General features: G+C 43.6%; 1 protein-coding gene across 5 annotated transcripts in view; it reads right to left on the reverse strand.

The window, feature by feature from the left end:
* Positions 1-4,616: 4,616 nt before the first annotated feature.
* Positions 4,617-23,916, reverse strand: part of LOC139420041 (protein tyrosine phosphatase receptor type Sa) — a 367,333-nt gene continuing 348,033 nt past the window's right edge. For 3 of the 5 annotated variants that reach the window (XM_071170075.1, XM_071169830.1, XM_071169988.1), the window contains 7 exons: positions 21,227-21,512; positions 14,129-14,307; positions 13,743-13,869; positions 13,173-13,298; positions 9,116-9,270; positions 5,552-5,687; positions 4,617-5,141 (listed from right to left, as the gene is read on the reverse strand). In XM_071170075.1, the coding sequence (XP_071026176.1) occupies positions 5,073-5,141; positions 5,552-5,687; positions 9,116-9,270; positions 13,173-13,298; positions 13,743-13,869; positions 14,129-14,307; positions 21,227-21,512 (1,078 nt within the window). In that variant the 3' untranslated portion in view covers positions 4,617-5,072. The remainder of the gene's footprint in view (positions 5,142-5,551; positions 5,688-9,115; positions 9,271-13,172; positions 13,299-13,742; positions 13,870-14,128; positions 14,308-21,226; positions 21,513-23,916) is intronic. The other 2 variants (XM_071170161.1, XM_071169907.1) reach the window with 1 other exon arrangement.

The raw sequence follows: 23,916 nt of genomic DNA on the forward strand, positions 1-23,916 counted from the left end.
GATGAGTATTTCTGTAAATTGATGTGGCTATGCAAAACCACTGGATGTTTTAGGAACTACTGAACGTAATGTGCCAATGTAAACTCAGATCTTTTGCTATAAATATGACCTTTATCAAACAAAACATACGTGCATTGTGTAACATGAAGTCCTATGAGTGTCATCTGATGAAGATCATCAAAGGTTAGTGATTAATTTTATCTCTATTTGTGCTTTTTGTGACTCCTATCTTTGGCTGGAAAAATGGCTGTGATTTTCTGTGGCTTGGTGGTGACCTAACATAATCGTTTGTGGTGTTTTCGCTGTAAATACTTGTATGCTTGAGGAATTTTAATTATGAGATTTTTGTTGTTTTGAATTTGGTGCCCTGCACTTTCACTGGCTGTTGTCATATCGATCCCGTTAATGGGATTTCAGCCCTGAGAAGTTTTAAACAACCTGTTATGTCTGCTACTTGAGATAATTTATGTTTTACTGGGCTATAGGTTGATGTACAGATTAGTGCAGATACATGTGTTCACAAAAAAAGATGCAAATACCACTTAATTTATCTGATTTTGTCTTGTCACAATAAGCTCCCACACAGCCATGACTTACAAAAAGTGGAGGAAGAAACAAACAAGAGTGTCTTAATCAGTAACACATATGATTTAACAATGTTTACGAACACAACACGGCATAAAGGAACAGTGACTATTGGTACAGTAGCATGTCTTCCTGGAAGAAAGACCGCTTAATGTACTATGCGCCTAGCCTGTACTCTGTGACCTGAAGATGTAGTCCTTCCTTTCAAATACTATAATTAAGTATTAGCATTTATTTATTATTTGTTGTTATAATGTGTGTACTATTACCATACACAGAAGGTCTAATTAACTGTACTTAAATCTGGGCAATAGTTGGGCAAAGATGAATAAAACGACATAAGAGCACAAATTCAGACAACATTTTTTTAATACAAAGTCAACATATCTACATACACAGTGGTTTTTAACCAATCATTGTTTCAGTTAGAAGTAACAGTTTGAAAGCGATAGCACTTGGCCCTCATACAAAGAAAAACTATTTTGATTGAGCTTAGGTTTTTTATCTTTTTGTTGGCTGTTGTACGTATAGGTTCTATTATTTTATAGTAATTTTTCTCTTTTGTTAATTTCCCCACCTCGGTCGAACATTCCAGTAGATTTGGCTGCTATTGTTGTCAAAAGTCTGGCATCTTAACATGAAGTCAAAGAGTAACACATGGCACAAACTTCCAAAGATGTCCAGTCTTGTTTTTTGTCATTGGCCCTTAACCAGTCTTTGAATTCAGTCATAAAAAAAGTCCTAATTTCAAGATAATTTCAAGATTTGTTCATATGAAAAGGTCTGCGATTCCCACTTGAAAAGGATATGCTGGAAATGTCTTTGTTGTTTCGTCTTCCTTCGTCCTAGTCTTTGCATCACACGGCTCCTTCTCATTCAGTCCTGACTCATTCTGCATCCCGTAACAAAACATAAAAATAATAATAAGAATGAACACAGTATGGTACTAGGTTCTTACAGTATAATGAACCCTCTTACATCATGTCATGATTCAGGGTCAGTGGTAGTGTACTGTAGTACTTTGCCCTTAATGGCTGTGTCATCGCACTATGGCCAGTTGCTAAGTAGTAGAGAAAATCTCTTGTTTCTCTCTATGACTGCCAATGGACAATCCACTTCTTGTCTTTTTAGGCAGTTGGGAACTAGCACTTCTCCTTTTTTGGGGATGGAAAGATAGAGCTTTTGTTTTGGAAAGGAATAGTCCTTTGGTTGCCGTTTCCCAGCCCTGTTCACTTTGGGGCCAGAGAGCAGGCGCCATTTTGATTGCAAGAAGCCTGTGCTGAGGCAAAAGTTATGGGTCGTCATTGACCTCTCATAACAGAGTTAGCTGTGGGTGGCTAGCAGGGGATATTGCTAACATGGCAGATATGACAAAGAAGGAGGGGACTTAAGAACAGAGAGCAGAGTGGACTACAAATGTTACAAAGGGAGAAAGTACACTTCACACTGTGAACTTTGCAATGATTAGAACCTTATCTTTGCAGTTCAGTATTTGATCTGAAGTAAGAGAGCGTTGACAGTTAAATCAAACAAATACATATAATCTATATGTTTGTTTATTTACAGGTGTTATATTCTGGATCATAGTTGATATCTAACAAATGGATGATCGTGTTGTGTCTGAAAAGAAAAATTAAAATAAAGAGGAGGAAATGATGGACTTCTGAGAAAGAGGGAGATGATGGTCTGTACATGGTCAAAAAGTACAGTACCTTTAGTCTGGCAAATTCAGCAAAATGGGAAATACCTTTCCTCCAATTGAATGCTTTGTAGACTATTTAATCTACTACATATGAAAATAATACTCAAACAAATACATGACTATTGTTAGCTAATGATAATAGTAATTTCAACAACAATTAAAAAGACACCATCTCCTTATCGGCACAGGTCTACCAAGTGGTAGGGTTTAAAAAGGGTTGCTGGAGTGGCGCCCGGGCCAGACACCTCCCCTAATTGTTTCCAGAGAAACACACAATATTTCCCAAGGTTAAGTTCATGGCTACAAAACAAATCCATCAGAATTTTACATGAGCAAATGAAAGTTTATGGGTGGTAAAAAATACCTAAAAATAAGAAACAGAAAAAAATATGTTTGGATACACCTTTATATTCTTCATTTAAATATATATGAATGTGTGATATATATATATATATATATATATATATATATGCACACATCCACAAGTTATACATAACATTTCTATAGTGAAAAAATATAATGTCTTTTAACATAATATGAACATATAAGCATACATTTTTTTCCTGCTAATTTAAAAAAATGTGATACAATATCTCTGTTAAAAAAAACGAAACAAAAAAATTAAAATAAAAAGTCAGCTATGTAAAGTAAAATAACAATAGTCATCATAACACAACATTCATGTTTCCATAATGTTACAATAACAATAAGGCTTTTTTTGGAAATAAGAAAGACTACAAACAGTTCCTTTCATCATTCTGTTAGTTTATATACCAATTCAAAAACCTTCCCAGAATCCATTGTAAAAGCATACTCCTGGGTATACCAAAGCACAGACCTCTGAGAAAAAATACAATTGTGGGCTTTGAGGGCTTGTTTTTGTCAGACACGTACGTGTACATAGTGGGTAGAATCGGACCTGCTATTGTTTAGATTTCAAGTTTCGTGATGTGCAAGTCATTTTTATCGTGGACATAACTTTCACATCACAACAGATCTTCCCCAGTCATCCACAGTGGCCTGTGGCCAGTCATCCACAGTGGCCTTTGGCCAGTCATCCACAGTGGCCTTTGGCCAATCATCCACAGTGGCCTGTGACCAGTCATCCACAGTGGCCTTTGGCCAGTCATCCACAGTGGCCTTTGGCCAATAGGTGGAAGAGAAAAGACAGGAACCTTTCTCTGGGTTATCAACTCAGTTCCTCAAAACTTTGAACCACTGTCCTTCCACTGTCAGTAAAGAGCTAGTCTCTCTCTTTAAGTCAAGCTTGGGACATGAATGTCGTGTGAGACAGTGAGTCCAGAGGAGGCCAAGAGGAGTTGATGGGGGAGGGGGGGGGGGATAACATGTGGATGCGCTTTCAGTCTCAGCCTCATGGGTGCAAACTGACACCGCCAGACCAGGCACCTCCATTGTCATCCCATACCAGAGTCACACTTACAGCATACAGGAGAATAAGCAGCATGTTTAGTATTGACAGAAAACCCCCAGAAATACAAGTAATTTTAAGACAAAATTAACAAATGATTACAATGGGTTGTTGGTCACTGTACAAGTTTGCAAAGAGAGCTCAGTTGCCGCCATTCACCATGCCAAGTTCTCCTGTGGTGATTCCACTCTGTCAATATGTTGGGCCCTGCACCAGTAAAAACTAGTCCTGAACGAAGAGTGACAGTAAAAAGTCAAGGGACTTCATTGTCATTTATCTGGTCTTGCAAGAGTGGTCTCTTTTCACCCAGTTTCCATGGTGACTGAGGCTAAGAGAGCTATATCAGTGGTTACTGTATAAACATGTTGGGGTTTGTCCTCAAGAAGCTCCACACGTCAAGTGATGGAGAAACTGAAACGGTAAGTTGATTGAATCGGCATTATCCACCGCTGGCAGTCACTATATGACACCGTCATCACTTTCCCCCAGAATATTCTGTACTGCAGAAGCTCCTCTTAGCCCAAAGAGTTGAAGGGATATAGGGCTGCCCTTTGTACGAGATGATGGACATGTTGGGAGTTGAGCTTCTAAGGTTGTAACAGAACTATGGGAAGTAGAAGTTATCTTGCTTAGAGAGAAGGATGAGTGTGGTAGGGGGTCCCGAATGGAGGTCGACTTCTTTTGCCAGTACCTTACCGTTAACTCAGTGTGTTTGTCTCATCAGAGGTGTCTGACATTTTGGGGACAATCATCTGTGTACACAGGCAACCACAGTTTTCCATCAGAAGTGTTTATAAACAACTAGGAACTGTGAACCTCTGTCCTTACATGGTAAAAAAGGCGCTTCCCCATTTAAAGCTACATCCACTCCACCATTTTCTCAGTTTTTACCAATCCCCCTTTTTTTTTTTTTACCTCAGTCACGTTCGCCCAGTTGGTTTTTCCTTCATTCACTGTTGTATTGTTTGTAACGTAGTTAATTTTTAATAGATGTCCACGAAATGTTTACAATGTCCACCTCCACATCGGAACACTTGAGGTAAGGTTAGCAGTCCAACACTTTAATTATTCCCACCCCACAGCTTGAGCCACCACTTTTGGTTCCTTTCTTCAGAGTGAGGGCGTCAATTAGTTCTGCTGATGGAGTCATTTACGGTTTCCTCACCGACATCAAAGTCCATTGGGTCCAATTGGAATTGCACTCTTGTTGACTTAAAAAAAAAAAGAATAATAATCTACAATTCGTTTGCTATTCTGTTGGTTGAATTTTGTTTTCTGGCTGCTGTTGTTGTTTTCATTTCTATGGCTCAGGAGACTGTTGAGGGGGACATAGGATTCGGGGGACGAGATGGATTTTTACGTTGCATAGTGATCAAAGCTTCCTAGGTACTCCAGACCCGCCTGGTAGCAAAACTGATATTCATCCTGCATAGACAAAATAAACAACATTCAACATTCATTTTGTTCAGCAGCAAACAGGAGATACTTAACTTAAACAATAAGGCATGAGGGGTACCCCAGAGGTGCCTTATTGCTATTAGAAACTGGTTACCAACGTAATTAGAGCAGTATAAAGAAATGTTTTGTCATAACCGTGGTATACGGTCTGATATACCACGGCTGTCAGCTAATCAGCATTCAGGGTTCGAACCACCCAATTTATAATATTCAATATAATACTACAAGCCAAACTTAGCAGCAGCTCTAAGACTTACAGCCAGTATCAATGCTAACACAATGCTGATGTATATTCTTAGCACCCATGGCAAAACTACATGTTCAACAAAAAAACTACAATATCCATGAGAATCTGTGGGTTCGGAGTGACCCCTCACCTCTGTCTGGACCATGGCCGGCCTCTGTGTCCGCAGCATCTTGACCGTCTGAAAGATGTCTACCACGCCTTCATAGCGCATCCTCTCCAGCACGATGCTGAGTGTGGTGAAGACACCGGTCCGGCCAACCCCCGCACTGGAAACACACACAGACACACCAATCTCAGGGGATATGCTGGGATATTGAAACATTTCCAATTCACACATGCATATTAATACACACTTGTTCATGTGTGAAATGTAACTAATATAAGCACCCACCAAATTATTATTATGATGATTATTATCATCAGTATAACAGATGAAGTCCAACAATCATGCAAACAGCTCTATCAGGCGTCCATTTTGAAAGTTGTTATTTCTCTTGTCCTCAGATACCAGTCATCAAGGTTGTTATTTCTCCTGTTCTCAGATACCAGTCATCAAGGTTGTTATTTCTCCTGTTCTCAGATAGCAGTAATCAAGGTTGTTATTTCTCCTGTTCTCAGATACCAGTCATCAAGGTTGTTATTTCTCCTGTTCTCAGATACCAGTCATCAAGGTTGTTATTTCTCCTGTTCTCAGATACCAGTCATCAAGGTTGTTATTTCTCCTGTTCTCAGATACCAGTCATCAAGGTTGTTATTTCTCCTGTTCTCAGATAGCAGTAATCAAGGTTGTTATTTCTCTTGTCCCTAGATACCAGTCATCAAGGTTGTTATTTCTCCTGTTCTCAGATACCAGTCATCAAGGTTGTTATTTCTCCTGTTCTCAGATACCAGTCATCAAGGTTGTTATTTCTCCTGTTCTCAGATACCAGTCATCAAGGTTGTTATTTCTCCTGTTCTCAGATACCAGTCATCAAGGTTGTTATTTCTCTTGTCCCTGGATACCAGTCATCAAGGTTGTTATTTCTCCTGTTCTCAGATACCAGTCATCAAGGTTGTTATTTCTCCTGTTCTCAGATACCAGTCATCAAGGTTGTTATTTCTCTTGTCCTCAGATACCAGTCATCATGTGCCGTCGCTACACGGTTTAACACCTGACTCTAAGCTGATCATGTCAGAGGTAATATTGATGTGATGCATGTACACAATTGACTTTGATGCCTGCCCACACCGACACAACACAAAATGAACACACACACGCATGAACGTACACAATCTCGAACCCACATGAACGCACACACACACACACACACACACAAACTCCACCTCATTAAGTCCCCATTGCAAACCTTTCTCTGTAACAGTCCCCAGAAATAGGGTGAGTCTTAAGTTTGATCCTGAAATTCTTGAGGGCTGTCTCCGTAAGCTGCTTTGGTGTGAAATGACTTCCTCTTCACCAATGGAACAATAATTGATATGACAGCAGATATGTATTTTCATCCTACCCACCCCATGACGGTTTCTGACTGGAGATAGAAGAGGAGAAGACAGGGGTTGTAAAAGTCGGGAGTGGATTGGAGTTGAAAGGTCACCAATGATAAACCCCCCCAACCCCCCAAAAAATGGAACTAAGGACAAAGAGTTGAGCATCCCTATAGAGTCCGTGCTTCCTCGCCTTCTTGTGTCACCACAAAGTCTGTCCCCATTCAGTCCTCTCAACAACTGTTCCACCACACCCCTCTGCTATCACTCCATCCCTCTAACCCCATCCACACCAATCCTATCCTCCCCTGCAGTGTGGTGAAAGCTCTTCCCTGGGAGCTGGTCACAGCTTGTCACAGGGGGTTTTGGACTAGATGGGGTACAGCTTTTCTCAGAATAAACGTTTTCGTAGCAGGTTAGGAGAACTTACACATCTATCTATCTATATATCTATCTATCTATCTATCTATCTAGAGATAGAGAATAACAACTCTGCCTTACTGCAGCTTCCTTAAACACAGCCTTCTCTCTTAATCTCTTGTGGGCAGACTACGTAAACATAAATGGTGCTGTTGATCTGTGATTATACAACAGGATGCGTGAGATAATGAGCAGCAGTAGATTCATTGCTTGGGTTTTTCCTCACTGATTATTTGGACAAATTCTCGATTTTGCATCTTTTGAATTTCAGAAGGGGAGAGGACATTTGGCCCACACACTTGCCCGCAACTATCTCAACAATTACGCAATACATTCGTTAACCAAGATGACCGAGCTCTTAAAGGTTATAGTCAATGTCTGGTGGTGATATCATACTTTCCCAATGGGAGTATGGTGGTGAAAGTCTGGTGACATCATAACATATCATACTTTCCCAATGGGAGTATGGTGGTGAAAGTCTGGTGACATCATAACATATCATACTTTCCCAATGGGAGTATGGTGGTGAAAGTCTGGTGACATCATAACAATGTCCATATAGGTAGATCTGGTGTTTGGTTAGCCTGGTCTAAGATCTGTTAATGCAACCATAGGAGTTGGCTATACAGCACAAACAGATCTGGGAACAGGATAGTGTTTGGTGACTTTGCAAAGGAAAAAGGATGCAAAGGGGACTTCTTCTGTTGAACCAAATGGCTTCCCCTTTACAAATACCAGGAGGCTGCCTCTCTGAGTGATCAATTATGAATGAGCTGAGCCTATGGCGTCGTATCACCAGGCCACTTCAGTGGCAGTAAGGAGAGAAAGAGAGAGAGAGAAAGAGAGAGAGAGAGAGAGAGAGAGAGAGAGAGAGAGAGAGAGAGAGAGAGAGAGAGAGAGAGAGAGAGAGAGAGAGAGAGAGAGAGAGAGAGAGAGAGGACAGTTGGGGGGGAAGAAAGAGAGAGAGAGAGAGAGAGGACAGATGGGGGGAAGAAAGAGAGAGAGAGAGAGAGAGAGAGAGAGAGAGAGAGAGAGAGAGAGAGAGAGAGAGAGAGAGAGAGAGAGAGAGAGAGAGAGAGAGGACAGATGGGGGAAGAAAGAGAGAGAGAGAGAGAGAGAGAGAGAGAGAGAGGACAGATGGGGGGAAGAAAGAGAGAGAGAGAGAGAGAGAGAGAGAAAGAGAGAGAGAGAGAGAGGACAGATGGGGGGGAAGAAGAGAGAGAGAGAGAGAGAGAGAGAGAGAGAGAGAGAGGACAGATGGGGGGGAAGAAAGAGAGAGAGAGAGAGAGAGAGAGAGAGAGAGAGAGGACAGATGGGGGGAAGAAAGAGAGAGAGAGAGAGAGAGAGAGAGAGAGAAGACAGATGGGGGGGGAAGAAAGAGAGAGAGAGAAGACAGATGGGGGGAAGAAAGAGAGAATGTGGGAGAGAGTGAAGAGAGAGAGAGAAACATGCATGATGTCTATGGAGGACCCTTTAACATTCTGGGAGCTGGATGCCTACACACTCTTACCCAGATCTACAGACTCAGGACACTGGGTTATATGTTGACATTGTTAGGTACATACAACGGTGTCAGTCTGAATTACAAAGAGCACCAGAAACAATGTCTCATACTCATCAACATTGTTGGGCAAACGCAAACACACACACACACACACACACACACACACACACACACACACACACACACACACACACACACACACACACACACACACACACACACACACACACACACACACACACACACACACACACACACACACACACACACACACACACAAAAGATCCTCACCTGCAGTGGACAGAGATGGGTCCGTCCTGGCCAAACTGCTCCTTGGTTTTGTGCACCTGGCCTATGAAGTCTATGAAGCCCTCTCCTGACTTGGGCACCCCCTGTTCCGGCCAATCAGTGAACTGGAACTGCCGCACTGTCCTGGACTGCCCGTCCTGAGTGAGTGGAAGGAGAGGGAAAAGAATGGATGGAAAGAGGAAGAGAAAGGTAAGGGAGGAGGACGGATGACAACAGAATAAGAGAGGGGTGGATGAGAGAGGTAAGGGGGGAGGACGGATGACAACAGAAGAAGAGAGGGGTGGGGTGAGAGAGGTAAGGGGGGAGGACGGATGACGGATGACAACAGAAGAAGAGAGGGGTGGGGTGAGAGAGGTAAGGGGGGAGGACGGATGACAACAGAATAAGAGAGGGGTGGATGAGAGAGGTAAGGGGGGAGGACAGATGACAACAGAAGAAGAGAGGGGTGGGGTGAGAGAGGTAAGGGAAGAGGACAGATGACAACAGAATAAGAGAGAGGGGTGGGGTGAAAGAGGTAAGGGAGGAGGACGGATGACAACAGAATAAGAGAGAGGGGTGGGATGAGAGAGGTAAGGGAGGACGGATGACAACATAATAAGAGAGCGGGGTGGGATGAGAGATGTAAGGGAGGAGGACAGATGACAACAGAAGAAGAGAGAGAGGTGGGTCAGTAAAAGCCAACATTGAGAAACAATAACTGTTTCATTCCACACACCATGGAGAGAAACTGACGTGAGGTCAGCGAACCACCAGGTCACAATCTGTGTCTGATAGACCGCTCAACAACAACAAGCCCAGTTCAACTTCACACTCATACAGCACTACAATGACCTGTCTCTGACATCCATCTGTCAGGCTATCAATACTGTCTCCCCTGACATCCATCTGTCAGGCTATCACTACTGTCTCCTCTGACATCCATCTGTCAGGCTATCACTACTGTCTCCCCTGACATCCATCTGTCAGGCTATCACTACTGTCTCCCCTGACATCCATCTGTCAGGCTATCCACTACTGTCTCCTCTGACATCCATCTGTCAGGCTATCACTACTGTCTCCTCTGACATCCATCTGTCAGGCTATCACTACTGTCTCCCCTGACATCCATCTGTCAGGCTATCACTACTGTCTCCTCTGACATCCATCTGTCAGGCTATCACTACTGTCTCCTCTGACATCCATCTGTCAGGCTATCCACTACTGTCTCCTCTGACATCCATCTGTCAGGCTATCACTACTGTCTCCTCTGACATCCATCTGTCAGGCTATCACTACTGTCTCCCCTGACATCCATCTGTCAGGCTATCACTACTGTCTCCTCTGACATCCATCTGTCAGGCTATCACTACTGTCTCCTCTGACATCCACCTGTCAGGCTATCACTACTGTCTCCTCTGACATCCATCTGTCAGGCTATCACTACTGTCTCCCCTGACATCCATCTGTCAGGCTATCACTACTGTCTCCTCTGACATCCATCTGTCAGGCTATCACTACTGTCTCCTCTGACATCCATCTGTCAGGCTATCACTACTGTCTCCTCTGACATCCATCTGTCAGGCTATCACTACTGTCTCCCCTGACATCCATCTGTCAGGCTATCACTACTGTCTCCTCTGACATCCATCTGTCAGGCTATCCACTACTGTCTCCTCTGACATCCATCTGTCAGGCTATCACTACTGTCTCCGCTAACATCTATCTGTCAGATATCACTATTCCTCCCTTTTGCTCTCACACTCTCTGACAGTCTTTCCTTTCTCTCACTCCCTCAGTCTCTCTTTCTCGCTCCCTCCTCGTCCCCCTCTCTCTCTCCCCCGTCTCTCTCTTTCTCTCCCTCGCTCTCTCAATCCATTTTAGCTTGTAGTTTTTGCCGTAGAATAAGTCCCGGTTAGAGGAAATCAATAGGGAGTCTGGCGTGACAAGCGTATTCTTCTGGACACCGTGTTAAATGAGGTAATCCTGGACAGAGGACAGATCGATGGAGCAAGCTGACAGATGGAGCGAAGGAGGAGAAGGGATACGAGTGGGGGGAGTGAATTGGAGGGTGGCCACCCACATCGGTGAAGAGTGGATTTCTTGAGAAAATGTCTTAATTTGAATCTCCGCTAAAGGATAGTCACTTATAGTGTTGTCTTAATCTCAGTAGTCCACCGGGAGGGAAGGAAGATGATCTCTGAATTAGATTTTGGAAGGTGAGGCTGAAGAGAAGACACAGCACCCCAAAGCAATACTCAAACATTCCCTAGGCCCTAGCCTTGTCTCCTTTCCTTCGGTGAACATTGATAATTGAACCAAGTGGATAAGCTTCAACTTGACTATTTATACCTTTAAAGTGATTTCAGGTCCACGATCAGGAAAGAAAGGATAGGTAAGTAGAGGAGGCTACATCCTAAACTGCGCCAAAACATTCCCTAGTCTCCAGCCTCGTCTCCTTTCCTTGATTACAAGTCCCTCTCTCCCCCACTCTCTCTCTCTCTCCCCTCTCTCTTCACTCCTTCTCTCTCTCTACTCTCTCTCTTCCCTTTCTCTCTCTCTCTTCTCCTCGTCTGCCTCTCTCTCTTCCTTCAGTCATCTCTGATTACAGGTCCTTTCATTGCTTGCTTACGCGTTCGGCCCATAATTAACACAGTCTAGAACCACTGCTGCTGCCGCTCCAGTTCACCCTTCACAGACACTCCTTACAGTAGCATGGGGCTGAGGGCTAGGCCAGGTTCAGACCAACATGAGCCCTCCTTACTGTAGCATGGGGCTGAGGGCTAGGCCAGGTTCAGACCAACATGAGCCCTCCTTACTGTAGCATGGGGCTGAGGGCTAGGCCAGGTTCAGACCAACATGAGCCCTCCTTACTGTAGCATGGGGCTGAGGGCTAGGCCAGGTTCAGACCAACATGAGCCCTCCTTACTGTAGCATGGGGCTGAGGGCTAGGCCAGGTTCAGACCAACATGAGCCCTCCTTACTGTAGCATGGGGCTGAGGGCTAGGCCAGGTTCAGACCAACATGAGCCCTCCTTACTGTGTGCGTGTGAGTTTGAGGGGAGGGTATACTGTGTGTGTGTATGGGAGTAGCATGGGGCTGAGGGCTAGGCCAGGTTCAGACCAACATGAGCCCTCCTAACTAGCCGCCATGCTGGCTCAAGCAGCAATCCAACACGTGCGCCAGTCCCAGGTAGGCCAGTGTTCTGCAGTACAGTTAACTCTACATTTGGACACAAAATGGCTGCTGCCTATACTGTACAATGGGCCTTGGTGCTTAGACAGACCACGGGTGATCATACTATCATAGAAATGGTTGTGGTACCATGTACATCCTTCAAAAAACGTAGGTATTGGGTTAATGGATAAAAATACCTTACGCTGGATGCTCCTAATAACACTTATACAACGTATATAAAACGTTTATACAGCGTTTCGATAAAGAGGATATTCGTCAGGTGAAAACTCTCACGTGGTCTAAACATTGGCTAGGGCTAGTAACTGGAAGGTTGCAAGTTCAAATCCCCGAGCTGACAAGGTACAAATCTGTCGTTCTGCCCCTGAACAGGAAGTTAACCCACTGTTCCTAGGCCGTCATTGAAAATAAGAATTTGTTCTTAACTGACTTGCCTTGTAAAATAAAGGTGAGGGAAAAAAGGAAAAAAAAATGTAATTAAAGGCGTCTGTGACCTTCTCCAAACCCATCCCTCAGGTGTTCACCAAAACAGTGGCAGGGTGGCTGCTTTGTAGTTGTTTGAACAGCGGATTGCCCCTTTAAACGTGGTATAAAGAGCAATCATACTATCGCCCACATGACACCTACCCCATCAGCACTGTATGTGATGGAGGAAAATGGCCGCAATCAGCTTGGCTTCCTACAGCCTCACTGATGATACAGGTGAAAGGTTAAATGGAACATGTGATAGGCATAAACAGTAGGAGCCATTCTAAGAGGCAGAGCGACACGAATAGAAATAGAAAGGACAGCAGTCACACACACACACACACACACACACACCTACACATGGATGGACGCACGCACGTACAAACACACACATACTCACCCTTGCATCGGTGACTTTGAACTCTCGGAGGATGTACTGGGGCATGTTGTACTCAGCCATGGGGTCCACCACAAAGTACTGGTACCTGGCCGAACGCTCTGCGGGCCAGTACTGATGACACTTTTCCTGTGGACACAGAGAGAGAGAGAGTGAGACACCCAGATATGGGGTAAGGGGGTGAGGACAGGACAGGAGAGAGGGAGAAGAGAGGAGAGGAGAGGAGGGAGACATGAGAGAGGGAGACAGGAGAGAGAGAAGAGAGGAGAGGAGGGAGACAGGAGAGAGGGAGACAGAAGAAGGGGAAGAGGAGAGGAGGGAGACATGAGAGAGGGAGACAGGAGAGGGAGAAGAGAGGAGAGGAGGGAGACAGGAGAGAGGGAGACAGAAGAGGGGGAAGAGGAGAGGAGGGAGACAGGAAAGAGAGACAGGAGAGAGGGAGACAGAAGAGGGGGAAGAGGAGAGTAGGGAGACAGGAAAGAGAGACAGGAGAGGAGGGAAACAGGAGAGGAGAGGAGAGAGAGAGAGAGAGAGAGAGAGAGAGAGAGAGAGAGAGAGAGAGATACTCCCTACCCTGCCCATCTCTCGGAGTTTGGTGAGCATGACTACAATAGTGGAGTTGTTCTCCCACATCATCCTCCAGAAGTCCTCTGTGGTCTCTGCCAACGGGCCCTGCGTTGCGATGTAGGCCTTCTGTTGCCTGGTAACACAAACACACAATCAGGTCAGACATGTAGCAGGGGGAGTCCGCTCCCTAATCAGTTTCATCAAACCATTGAAACAGGTTTATTGTAATTTTGATATGGTCACACTTGCTGTTCGCTCACTCGTGCTCTCACTCACTCACTCACTCACTCACTCACTCACTCACTCACTCACTCACTCACTCACTCACTCACTCGTTCTAACACCTCCCCACTTACACACACTTCCGACTCACACCCACCCATTCCACCTACCTGTATCCGTCGATGAAGCTGGCGTTAATGTAGTCTGAGCCCTCAAGGCCCCTGATTGGCTGCAGGCAGACGCGGGTGGTCTCGTAGGGCATGATGTTCACCAGACGGTTCTTGAACTTGTTGCAGGGCAGGTTGGCACTGATAAACCTGGACGTATGGGCCTTGGAGTTGGCTAGGCGCTGTAGAGAGAGGGGTGAGTGGATGGAGGGAGGGAGGGAGAGAGGGGAAGGGGGTGGAGAGAGAGAGAGAGGGAGGAGTGTAAAGGAAGGATTGAGAGTGGGATATGGAGAGGTAAGGAGAAGGGGTGGGAGACAGCAAGATGGATGGAGGAGGAATGGAGTGACATTGAGAAGGATAGAAAGTGAGAGAAGGAGAGATGATAGAAGTAGTAAGGAGAAGGGGTGGGAGACAGCGGGATGGATGGAGGAGGAATGGAGTGACATTGAGAAGGATAGAAAGTGAGAGAAGGAGAGATGATAGAAGTAGTAAGGAGAAGGGGTGGGAGACAGCGGGATGGATGGAGGAGGAATGGAGTGACATTGAGAAGGATAGAAAGTGAGAGAAGGAGAGATGATAGAAGTAGAGAGAGATGATAGAAGTAGAGAGAGATGATAGAAGTAGAGAGAGATGATAGAAGTAGAGAGAGATGATAGAAGTAGAGAGAGATGATAGAAGTAGAGAGAGATGATAGAAGTAGAGAGAGATAGAAGTAGAGAGAGATGATAGAAGTAGAGAGAGATGATAGAAGTAGAGAGAGATGATAGAAGTAGAGAGAGATGATAGAAGTAGAGAGAGATGATAGAAGTAGAGAGAGATGATAGATGTAGAGAGAGATGATAGAAGTAGAGAGAGATGATAGAAGTAGAGAGAGATGATAGAAGTAGAGAGAGATGATAGAAGTAGAGAGAGATGATAGAAGTAGAGAGAGATGATAGAAGTAGAGAGAGATGATAGAAGTAGAGAGAGATGATAGAAGTAGAGAGAGATGATAGAAGTAGAGTAGTAAAGATCTGAGCTGATCGCTAAAGCATCTTCAAAATGCAGACATATCTAATTGATGAATGTATTCCTAATATATGACTGGATGGAGAAATCAAAGAGCACAGCCTTTATTCTAATCCCCATTTTCTTTTCATTGCCCTGCACTTTGCAGTGTGTCTTGTGTGAGCTGCTCTGAGGTAAGGTACTATGATTTCAGGCACTACATTAACAAGCTACCATCAAACTGAAACTCTAAAGAAGGCTTTCCATAAGGCAGTAAACCAGAAAGCTCTCTCGCTGCAAAAAGTAAAAGTGGGTCACTGGAGTCTTTGATAATGACACGCGCACACGCACCGGCACTCTCTCCTCCCTCCTCTCTTTCCCCTCTCCTGTCTCCCTCTCTCCCGTCTCCTTCCTCTCCTCTCTCTCTCCTGTCTCCCTCTCTCCTGTCTCCCTCTCTCCTCTCCTCTCTTCTCTCACTCTCCTGTCTCCCTCCTCTCCCCTCTCTCCTGTCTCCCTCCTCTCCTCTCTTCCATCTCTCCTGTCTCCCTCCTCTCCTCTCTTCCATCTCCCTCCTCTCCTCTCTTCCCTCCTCTCCTGTCTCCCTCCTCTCCTATCTTCTCTCTCTCCTGTCTCCCTCTCTCCCTCCTCTCCTATCTTCTCTCTCTCCTGTCTCCCTCTCTCCTGTCTCCCTCTCTCCTGTCTCCCTCTCTCCTGTCTCCCTCTCTCCTGTCTCCCTCCTCTCCTCTCCTCTCTTCCCTCTCTCCTGTCCTCCCTTTGATCCCTGTTTCATAGAGGCACTCGGAAGGGCATGAGACGGGCTGGCAAGTCTAAAGACGCCCAGAGCTGCTGCTACACCAAACATGGTTTGGAAACAACCCAATCTGGCAACAGATCCTCCTTTTCCCCTTCCCCCCTAAGGGCAGACATGCACCTAGGAAAGCTCTAGTCATAGAAACAGCCTTAGCTGCCATGTTTTCTCCACTGTCGTGCCCTTTTCCACAAGGAGTTCAGAATGATACTGTACTTGTGATGACGCCTACAACTGGCCGAGTGGACATGATGCTGAACATGATTTTCACTTTTGGGACTATTCAATTGGTTCCATTGGGCCAGGCAAGCTTAGTCGAGCATAGCTAGCGAATTTGAAATAAAAAATAACAAATACTATTTGAACCCAGGTCTGGTGTGGGCAGTAGTTAGTAAACAATGACAAAGATCACTATGGTTTACTGATCTCCAGCCTATAGGAAGGTTCAACTTCCAACAGGACAACGACCCTGAGCACACAGCCAAGACAACGCAAGTGTGGCTTCGGGACAAGTCTCTGAATGTCCTTGAGTGGCCCGGCCAGAGCACGGACTTGAACCCGATCAAACAGATCTGGAGAGACTAGGGCAGTGGTGGTCACAAAATTTCATCAGCCGGTGATTGTCAAGCAAATAACTCACGGTAATTAACATAAACACATTTAGCATATCCTGGCTTCCACTCATAGTCTACAAGCCACTGATGCAGACGTTTGGAACATCTACATTTTAAAAACTGTAATAAATCCATGTAATATAGTCTACACCATCACATTTATATATTTTAAACAGAATAACAACATTTTTATTTTATTTGTATTTATTTAACCTGTTGGATCTCTGGGGGCGCTATTTCATTTTTGGATAAAAAACGTTCCCGTTTTAAGCGCGATATTTTGTCACGAAAAGATGCTCGACTATGCATATTCTTGACCGTTTTGGAAAGAAAACACTCTGAAGTTTCAGAATCTGCAAAGATTTTGTCTGTAAGTGCCCCAGAACTCATTCTACAGGCGAAACCAAGATGATGCATCACCCAGGAATTAGCAGAATTTCTGAAGCTCTGTTTTCCATTGTCTCCTTATATGGCTGTGATTGCGCAAGGAATGAGCCTACACTTTCTGTCGTTCGCCCAAGGTCTTAGCAGCATTGTGACGTATTTGTAGGCATATCATTGGAAGATTGACCATAAGAGACTACATTTTCCAAGTGTCCGCCTGGTGTCCTGCGTCGAATTCGGTGCGCAATTGCCAGCTGCTTCCACTTTACCATTTGATTCAGGGGAGAAAGCATGTGTCCAAGAACGATGTATCAATGAAGAGATATGTGAAAAACACCTTGATGATTGATTCTAAACAGCGTTTGCCATGTTTTCAGTCGATATTATGGAGTTAATTTGGAAAAAAGTTCGCGTTTTGAGGACTGAATTTTCGGTTTTTTTTTGGTAGCCAAATGTGATGTATAAAACGGAGCTATTTCTAATACACAAAGAATCTTTTTGGAAAAACTGAGCATCTGCTATCCAACTGAGAGTATCCTCATTGAAAACATCAGAAGTTCTTCAAAGGTAAATGATTTTATTTGAAGGCTTTTATGTTTTTGTTGAAATGTTGCGTGCTGGATGCTAACGCTAATGCTAACGCTAAATCCTTTGTTTGCTAGCTACTGTTACACAAATTATTGTTTTCCTATGGTTGAGAAGCATATTTTGAAAATCTGAGATGACAGTTTTGTTTACAAAAGGCTAAGCTTGCGAGATGGCATATTTATTTCATTTCATTTGCGATTTTCATGAATAGTTAACGTTGCGTTATGGTAATGAGCTTGAGTCTGTATTCCTGATACCGGATCCGGTATGGGGAGTTCCAAGAGGTTAACCTTTATTTAACCTTTATTTAACCAGATAGGCCAATTGAGAACAAGTTCTCATTTACAACTGCAACCTGGCAATAACATAGTTGTCCTTATGTTAAGTCCTGATCTGGCTATGCCAAATGGCTTTGGGCTGCACTAGTTCATTTAGCAGACAAGATTTGCTTAGTATTTCGTGACATTACTTTTTATAATGAAGAATACAAGTGAACAAAGCTGAATTAAATAGAAAGGATATTTTCTCCAAACGATTTGAGGGAGTGTCCAAATGCAGCTATTCTGTGATGAATGGTTAACAAAGAACCAGTCCTCCTATCTGTTTAAATTAGAGTTATTTATGTAACTTTAGTTGTGATACAAACGTTGGGCTATATGTTTTGATTTTTAAAACATTCATACGTTCTAAGGCTGCATGATGCGACTCTAATGATGACATGAAAAAAGTTGCATGAAAGGCACGAACTCTGCACACACTTCATCAGTCTCTCATTCACAATTTGAATTTGAAAGCACTTGATAATGCCTAGATTTTCCCAGCTGCATCCCCTTTGTGTGGATGTAATGCCCCCCCCCAAGAAATCCATGCTTTTTGCAGTCGATGGCCTTTGTGCCCTTGGGCTGAATATAATAATTATAATTCCCTTTTCCCGGCTGCGTACCGAAGCACCTCTCACTCACATGGCTCTCTGTCACGTGATCAGGTCTTTCTCACAGGCTACAAGTGAAGACAGACACATCGGGCACACAACTGCGCGGGTCCTAATCCAATTCCAAAGTGCATATTGAAGATATTGGAAAAACTGTCATTTACTTTTTGTCAGCCAACAAGATGAACAGCAAAAGCACTAGCCTATGTCAATCTACTATCCCCTATAGTACAAAAGTTGACCTATTCTATTCTGTGCTAGAAAGTAATATTCCAAACATAGTCAGGGCCAGTTGTGAGATGCGATAGATCCCAAATTAATACAACCACCAGTATCAAAAAAACTGTTTTAACTTCTTGGGGGCGCTATTTTATTTTGTCACGAAAAGATGCTTGACTATGCATATAATTGACAGCTTTGGAAAGAAAACACTCTGACGTTTCCAAAACGGCAAAGATATTGTCTGTGAGTGCCACAGAACTGATGTTACAGGCGAAACCCAGATAAAAATCCAATCAGGAAGTGCCGCATTTTTTTAAACCACCTCATGCCAATGACTCCTTATATGTCTGTGAATGGGCCACGAATGAGCTTAGGCTTTCTGTCGCTTCCCCAAGGTGTCGACAGCATTGTGACGTATTTGTAGGCATATCATTGGAAGGGACTACATCTACCAGGTGGTCGCTTGATGTCCTCCGTTGCAATTATTGTGTAATCTCCAGCTGCAGTATTTTTCCATTCGCTTCTGATGAGAAACCAACTGTCACGACTGATATATTATCGAATAGATATGTGAAAAACACCTTGAGGATTGATTCTAAACAACGTTTGCCATGTTTCTGTCGATATTATGGAGCTAATTTGGAAAAAAGTTTGGCGTTGTAGAGACTGCATTTTCCGGTCTTTTTCTTAGCCAAACGTGATGAACAAAACGGAGCTATTTCGCCAACACAAATAATATTTTTGGAAAAAATGAACATTTGCTATCTAACTGAGAGTCTCGTCATTGAAATCATCCGAAGTTCTTCAAAGGTAAATTATTTTATTTGAATGCTTTTCTTGTTTTTGTGAAAATGTTGCCTGCTGAATGCTAGGCTTAATGCTATGCTAGGCTATCAATACTCTTACACAAATGCTTGTGTAGCTTTGGTTGAAAAGCATATTTTGAAAATCTGAGATGACAGTGTTGTTAACAAAAGGCTAAGCTTGTGTTTCAATATATTTATTTCATTTAATTTGCGATTTTCATGAATAGGAAACGTGGCGTTATGGTAATGCACTTGAGGCTATGATTACAATGAGCCTGATGCAACAGATCAGAACGTTTGGCTTAAAATGTTGATAAACTATTAGGCTATTTCTTCACATTATATGTACAGCAATGCGCACATGGCAGTAGGCTATAAGCACAAATGTTTAAAAAAACAACACCATTCTCAAATTTAACTGCGATTATGCATTACAAAAATACATCCACAGTATGCACTTAAATAGCAAATGGAGGATGCTTTTCCCTGCTTCATTTTCATGCAAACCAGGTAGACTATACTCCTGTTATAAAGAGAAGCAATGTGCTTAATATTAGAAAAGTTGAGAAATAAATATAGTAGGCCTAGCTTATAGGAAGCTGATCGGACCCTCCTCTTTTTAGTAGAGGCCACCACTCTGTTTTCTCACACAATTGCATAGCCTAAAGAACATGAGCTCATGGGCTCTTGTGAAGTGTTTGATTTTCAAATACATTTGCATTGATGTCAGAGTGATTAGAGGAACAATAGAGGACTGAGTACCAGGCAGTTATCAAGTTTGTTAGGCTACTAATGACCATCAGCAGCATCAGAGCTTGGCGAAGCCTAATTACCATGACTAAACAGTCACGTGGAATTTTACTGCCGTCATGACTCGTGACAGCCGGTGTGGAGGTAATAAGGTCACCGTAACAGCCCTGGTCGGGTATATTACAAATGATTTTGGGGCGAGATAGGGGGAGTGTACATGTGTAATTCAAGGTAAAGTGTGTTGTTGTACGAGGGGGGACATTCAAGTTTAGATTGGATCGTTGGTGTTTAGCCAGACTCCATGCCCTTCTAGGTGTTGGTAATGGGTTCTCATCTAAGCGGTATTTGTCAGAAAAATCCTTCGTTGAGAGTCTATGCACTGATCACAAAGTTGTTCTATCTGGAGCCTATTGTTTGAAATCCTTCAGAAATGCATTCGCAGCATTAGACAAAGAGCACTCCTTAACTATTCCATTTCTATCTCTTCAATAGACAACGGTATTGAGTGGTATGAGCAAACAGGTGAATGGTTGAAATGAAAGCTCACTTGAACGCGGTATAATAAGCTGTCTATTCAAATGTTTTATTCCATTCATTGTGATGTGGTTAGGATTTGCCCATTTTAATGAACAAGTACAAAATAAATATGTCAATATATCTTTTCAAGACCATTTCAATTTAATTGGTAGTGATACCTCTGGCTCAAATATATCATGAATGTGACAGAGCATTGAGAGAAACTGGATATTAAACCTCCATTCCGTGTCTCAACATGATTTATGGTTTCGTATTGTAAGGTATAAACCTTATATTTCAAGCTTTCTTCTATCATGAACATAAACCTCAATTTTGTGCCTTTTCCCACCCTCCCTTTTCTCTGGTTCACTGCGGCCTACGTACCTACAGTGTATGTCTATGGCCTACCTTAATTTTAAACTCCGGCTCAGCTCCACTCCATTTTGTGTCTTCACAAAAGTTTCCCTATACCCCACCTGCATCCCCATTACCTACCTTAAACTCCAGCTCCATGCCGGTGACGTGCTCGCCCGTCTCCACCTGGGCCAGCTTCTGGATGTAGGAGAACAGGCTCCTGGCCGCCACCTCCGTGTTGCCGCACGCCACCGCCTCCAGCAACGCGTCGTGGTTGAAGCTGTACTGGTCCTCCGTCTGCACCATGTAGTTCCGCTGCGATCGCATCAGGGTCACGTGGCCGTAGATGTCCACTGTTTTCTCATGCTTGATACGCTCCAGCATGGCATCGATCACAATGAAGCAGCCCGTCCTACCCACGCCCGCACTGGGGGAGGAGAAAGATAGAGAGACAGGGGTGGGGGGGGGGGGAGAGGGAGAAGGGGAGATTATTTTTTATTTTACCTTTATATAACCAGGTTGGCCAGTTGAGAACAAGTTCTCACTCACAACTGCGACCTGGCCAAGATAAAGCAAAGCAGCGCGACACAAACAACAACACAGAATTACACATAGAATAAACAAACGTACAGTCAATAACACAATAGTGTGTGCTAATGGTGTGAGGAGGTAAGGCAATAAATAGGCCATAGTAGCGAAGTAATTACAATTTAGCAAATTAACACTGGAGTGATAGATGTGCAGATGATGATGTGCAAGTATTAATACTGGTGTGCAAAAGAGCAAAAAATGTATAAAAACAATATGGGGATGAGGTAGGTAGATTGGGTGGGCTATTTACAGATGGGATGTGCACAGCTGCAGCGATCGGTAAACTAGGGATTGAGGATTAGGAATTGCTCTTTAAAAAAATCATAAAAAAGACTGATTTAAATGTGATCTGTGATGAAATTGTGATTCCCCTTTATTGTGTTTGCCTGATCCAGTCAAACTAACGTTCAATCCATTAGAAGGTGCTCTTACCATGAGCAAATAAAGTTGGAATATGCATTTGAGAGAGAAGGAAGGAGGGAGGCAAGGGGTCAGGGAGGAGAAGGGGTAGAAGAGAGGGAAGATAAAAGAACAAAGACAGGGTTGAAGAGAGGAGGAGATGATTATAAAGGGCAATATGAGAGAGAGAGAGAGAGAGAGAGAGAAGGAGAGAGAAGAGAGAGAGAAGAGAGAGAGAGAGAGAGAGAGAGAGAGAGAGTGGTTACTGTGTCAACAGTAACCTTGGGAAAATCCTCTGCATTATTATTAACAGCAGACTCGTACATTTCCTCAATGAAAACAATGTACTGAGCAAATTGCAAATTGGCTTTTTACCAAATTACCGTACAACAGACCATGTATTCACCCTGCACACCCTAATTGACAACTAAACAAACCAAAACAAAGGCAAAGTCTTCTCATGCTTTGTTGATTTCAAAAAAGCCTTCGACTCAATCTGGCATGAGGGTCTGCTATACAAACTGATGGAAAGTGGTGTTGGGGGTAAAACATACAACATTATAAAATCCATGTACACAAACAACAAGTGTGCGGTTAAAATTGGCAAAAAACACACACATTTCTTCACACAGGGTCGTGGGGTTAGACAGGGATGCAGCTTAAGCCCCACCCTCTTCAACATATATATCAACGAATTGGCGCGGGCACTAGAAAAGTCTGCAGCACCCGGCCTCCCCCTGCTAGAATCCGAAGTCAAATGTCTGCTGTTTGCCGATGATCTGGTGCTTCTGTCACCAACCAAGGAGGGCCTACAGCAGCACCTAGATCTTATGCACAGATTCTGTCAGACCTGGGCCCTGACAGTAAATCTCAGTAAGACCAAAATAATGGTGTTCCAAAAAAGGTCCAGTCACCAGGACCACAAATACAAATTCCATCTAGACACTGTTGCCCTAGAGCACACAAAAAACTATACATACCTTGGCCTAAACATCAGCGCCACAGGTAACTTCCACAAAGCTGTGAACGATCTGAGAGACTAGGCAAGAAGGGCATTCTATGCCATCAAAAGAAACATAAATCTCAACATACCAATTAGGATTTGGCTAAAAATACTTGAATCAGTCATAGAGCCCATTGCCCTTTATGGTTGTGAGGTCTGGGGTCCGCTCACCAACCAAGACTTCACAAAATGGGACAAACACCAAATTGAGACTCTGCACGCAGAATTCTGCAAAAATATCCTCCGTGTACAACGTAGAACACCAAATAATGCATGCAGAGCAGAATTAGGCCGATACCCACTAATTATCAAAATCCAGAAAAGAGCCGTTAAATTCTACAACCACCTAAAAGGAAGCGATTCACAAACCTTCCATAACAAAGCCATCACCTACAGAGAGATGAACCTGGAGAAGAGTCCCCTAAGCAAGCTGGTCCTGGGGCTCTGTTCACAAACACAAACACACCCTACAGAGCCCCAGGACAACAGCACAATTAGACCCAACCAAATCATGAGAAAACAAAAAGATAATTACTTGACACATTGGAAAGAATTAACAAAAAAACAGAGCAAACTATAATGCTATTTGGCCCTAAACAGAGAGTACACAGCGGCAGAATACCTGACCACTGTGACTGACCCAAAATTAAGGAAAGCTTTGACTATGTACAGACTCAGTGAGCATAGCCTTGCTATTGAGAAAGGCCGCCGTAGGCAGACATGGCTCTCAAGAGAAGACAGGCTATGTGCTCACTGCCCACAAAATGAGGTGGAAACTGAGCTGCACTTCCTAACCTCCTGCCCAATGTGTGACCATATTAGAGAGACATATTTCCCT

The sequence above is a fragment of the Oncorhynchus clarkii genome, chromosome 1, assembly GCF_045791955.1.
Source record: "Oncorhynchus clarkii lewisi isolate Uvic-CL-2024 chromosome 1, UVic_Ocla_1.0, whole genome shotgun sequence".
Lineage (NCBI taxonomy): Eukaryota > Metazoa > Chordata > Actinopteri > Salmoniformes > Salmonidae > Oncorhynchus > Oncorhynchus clarkii.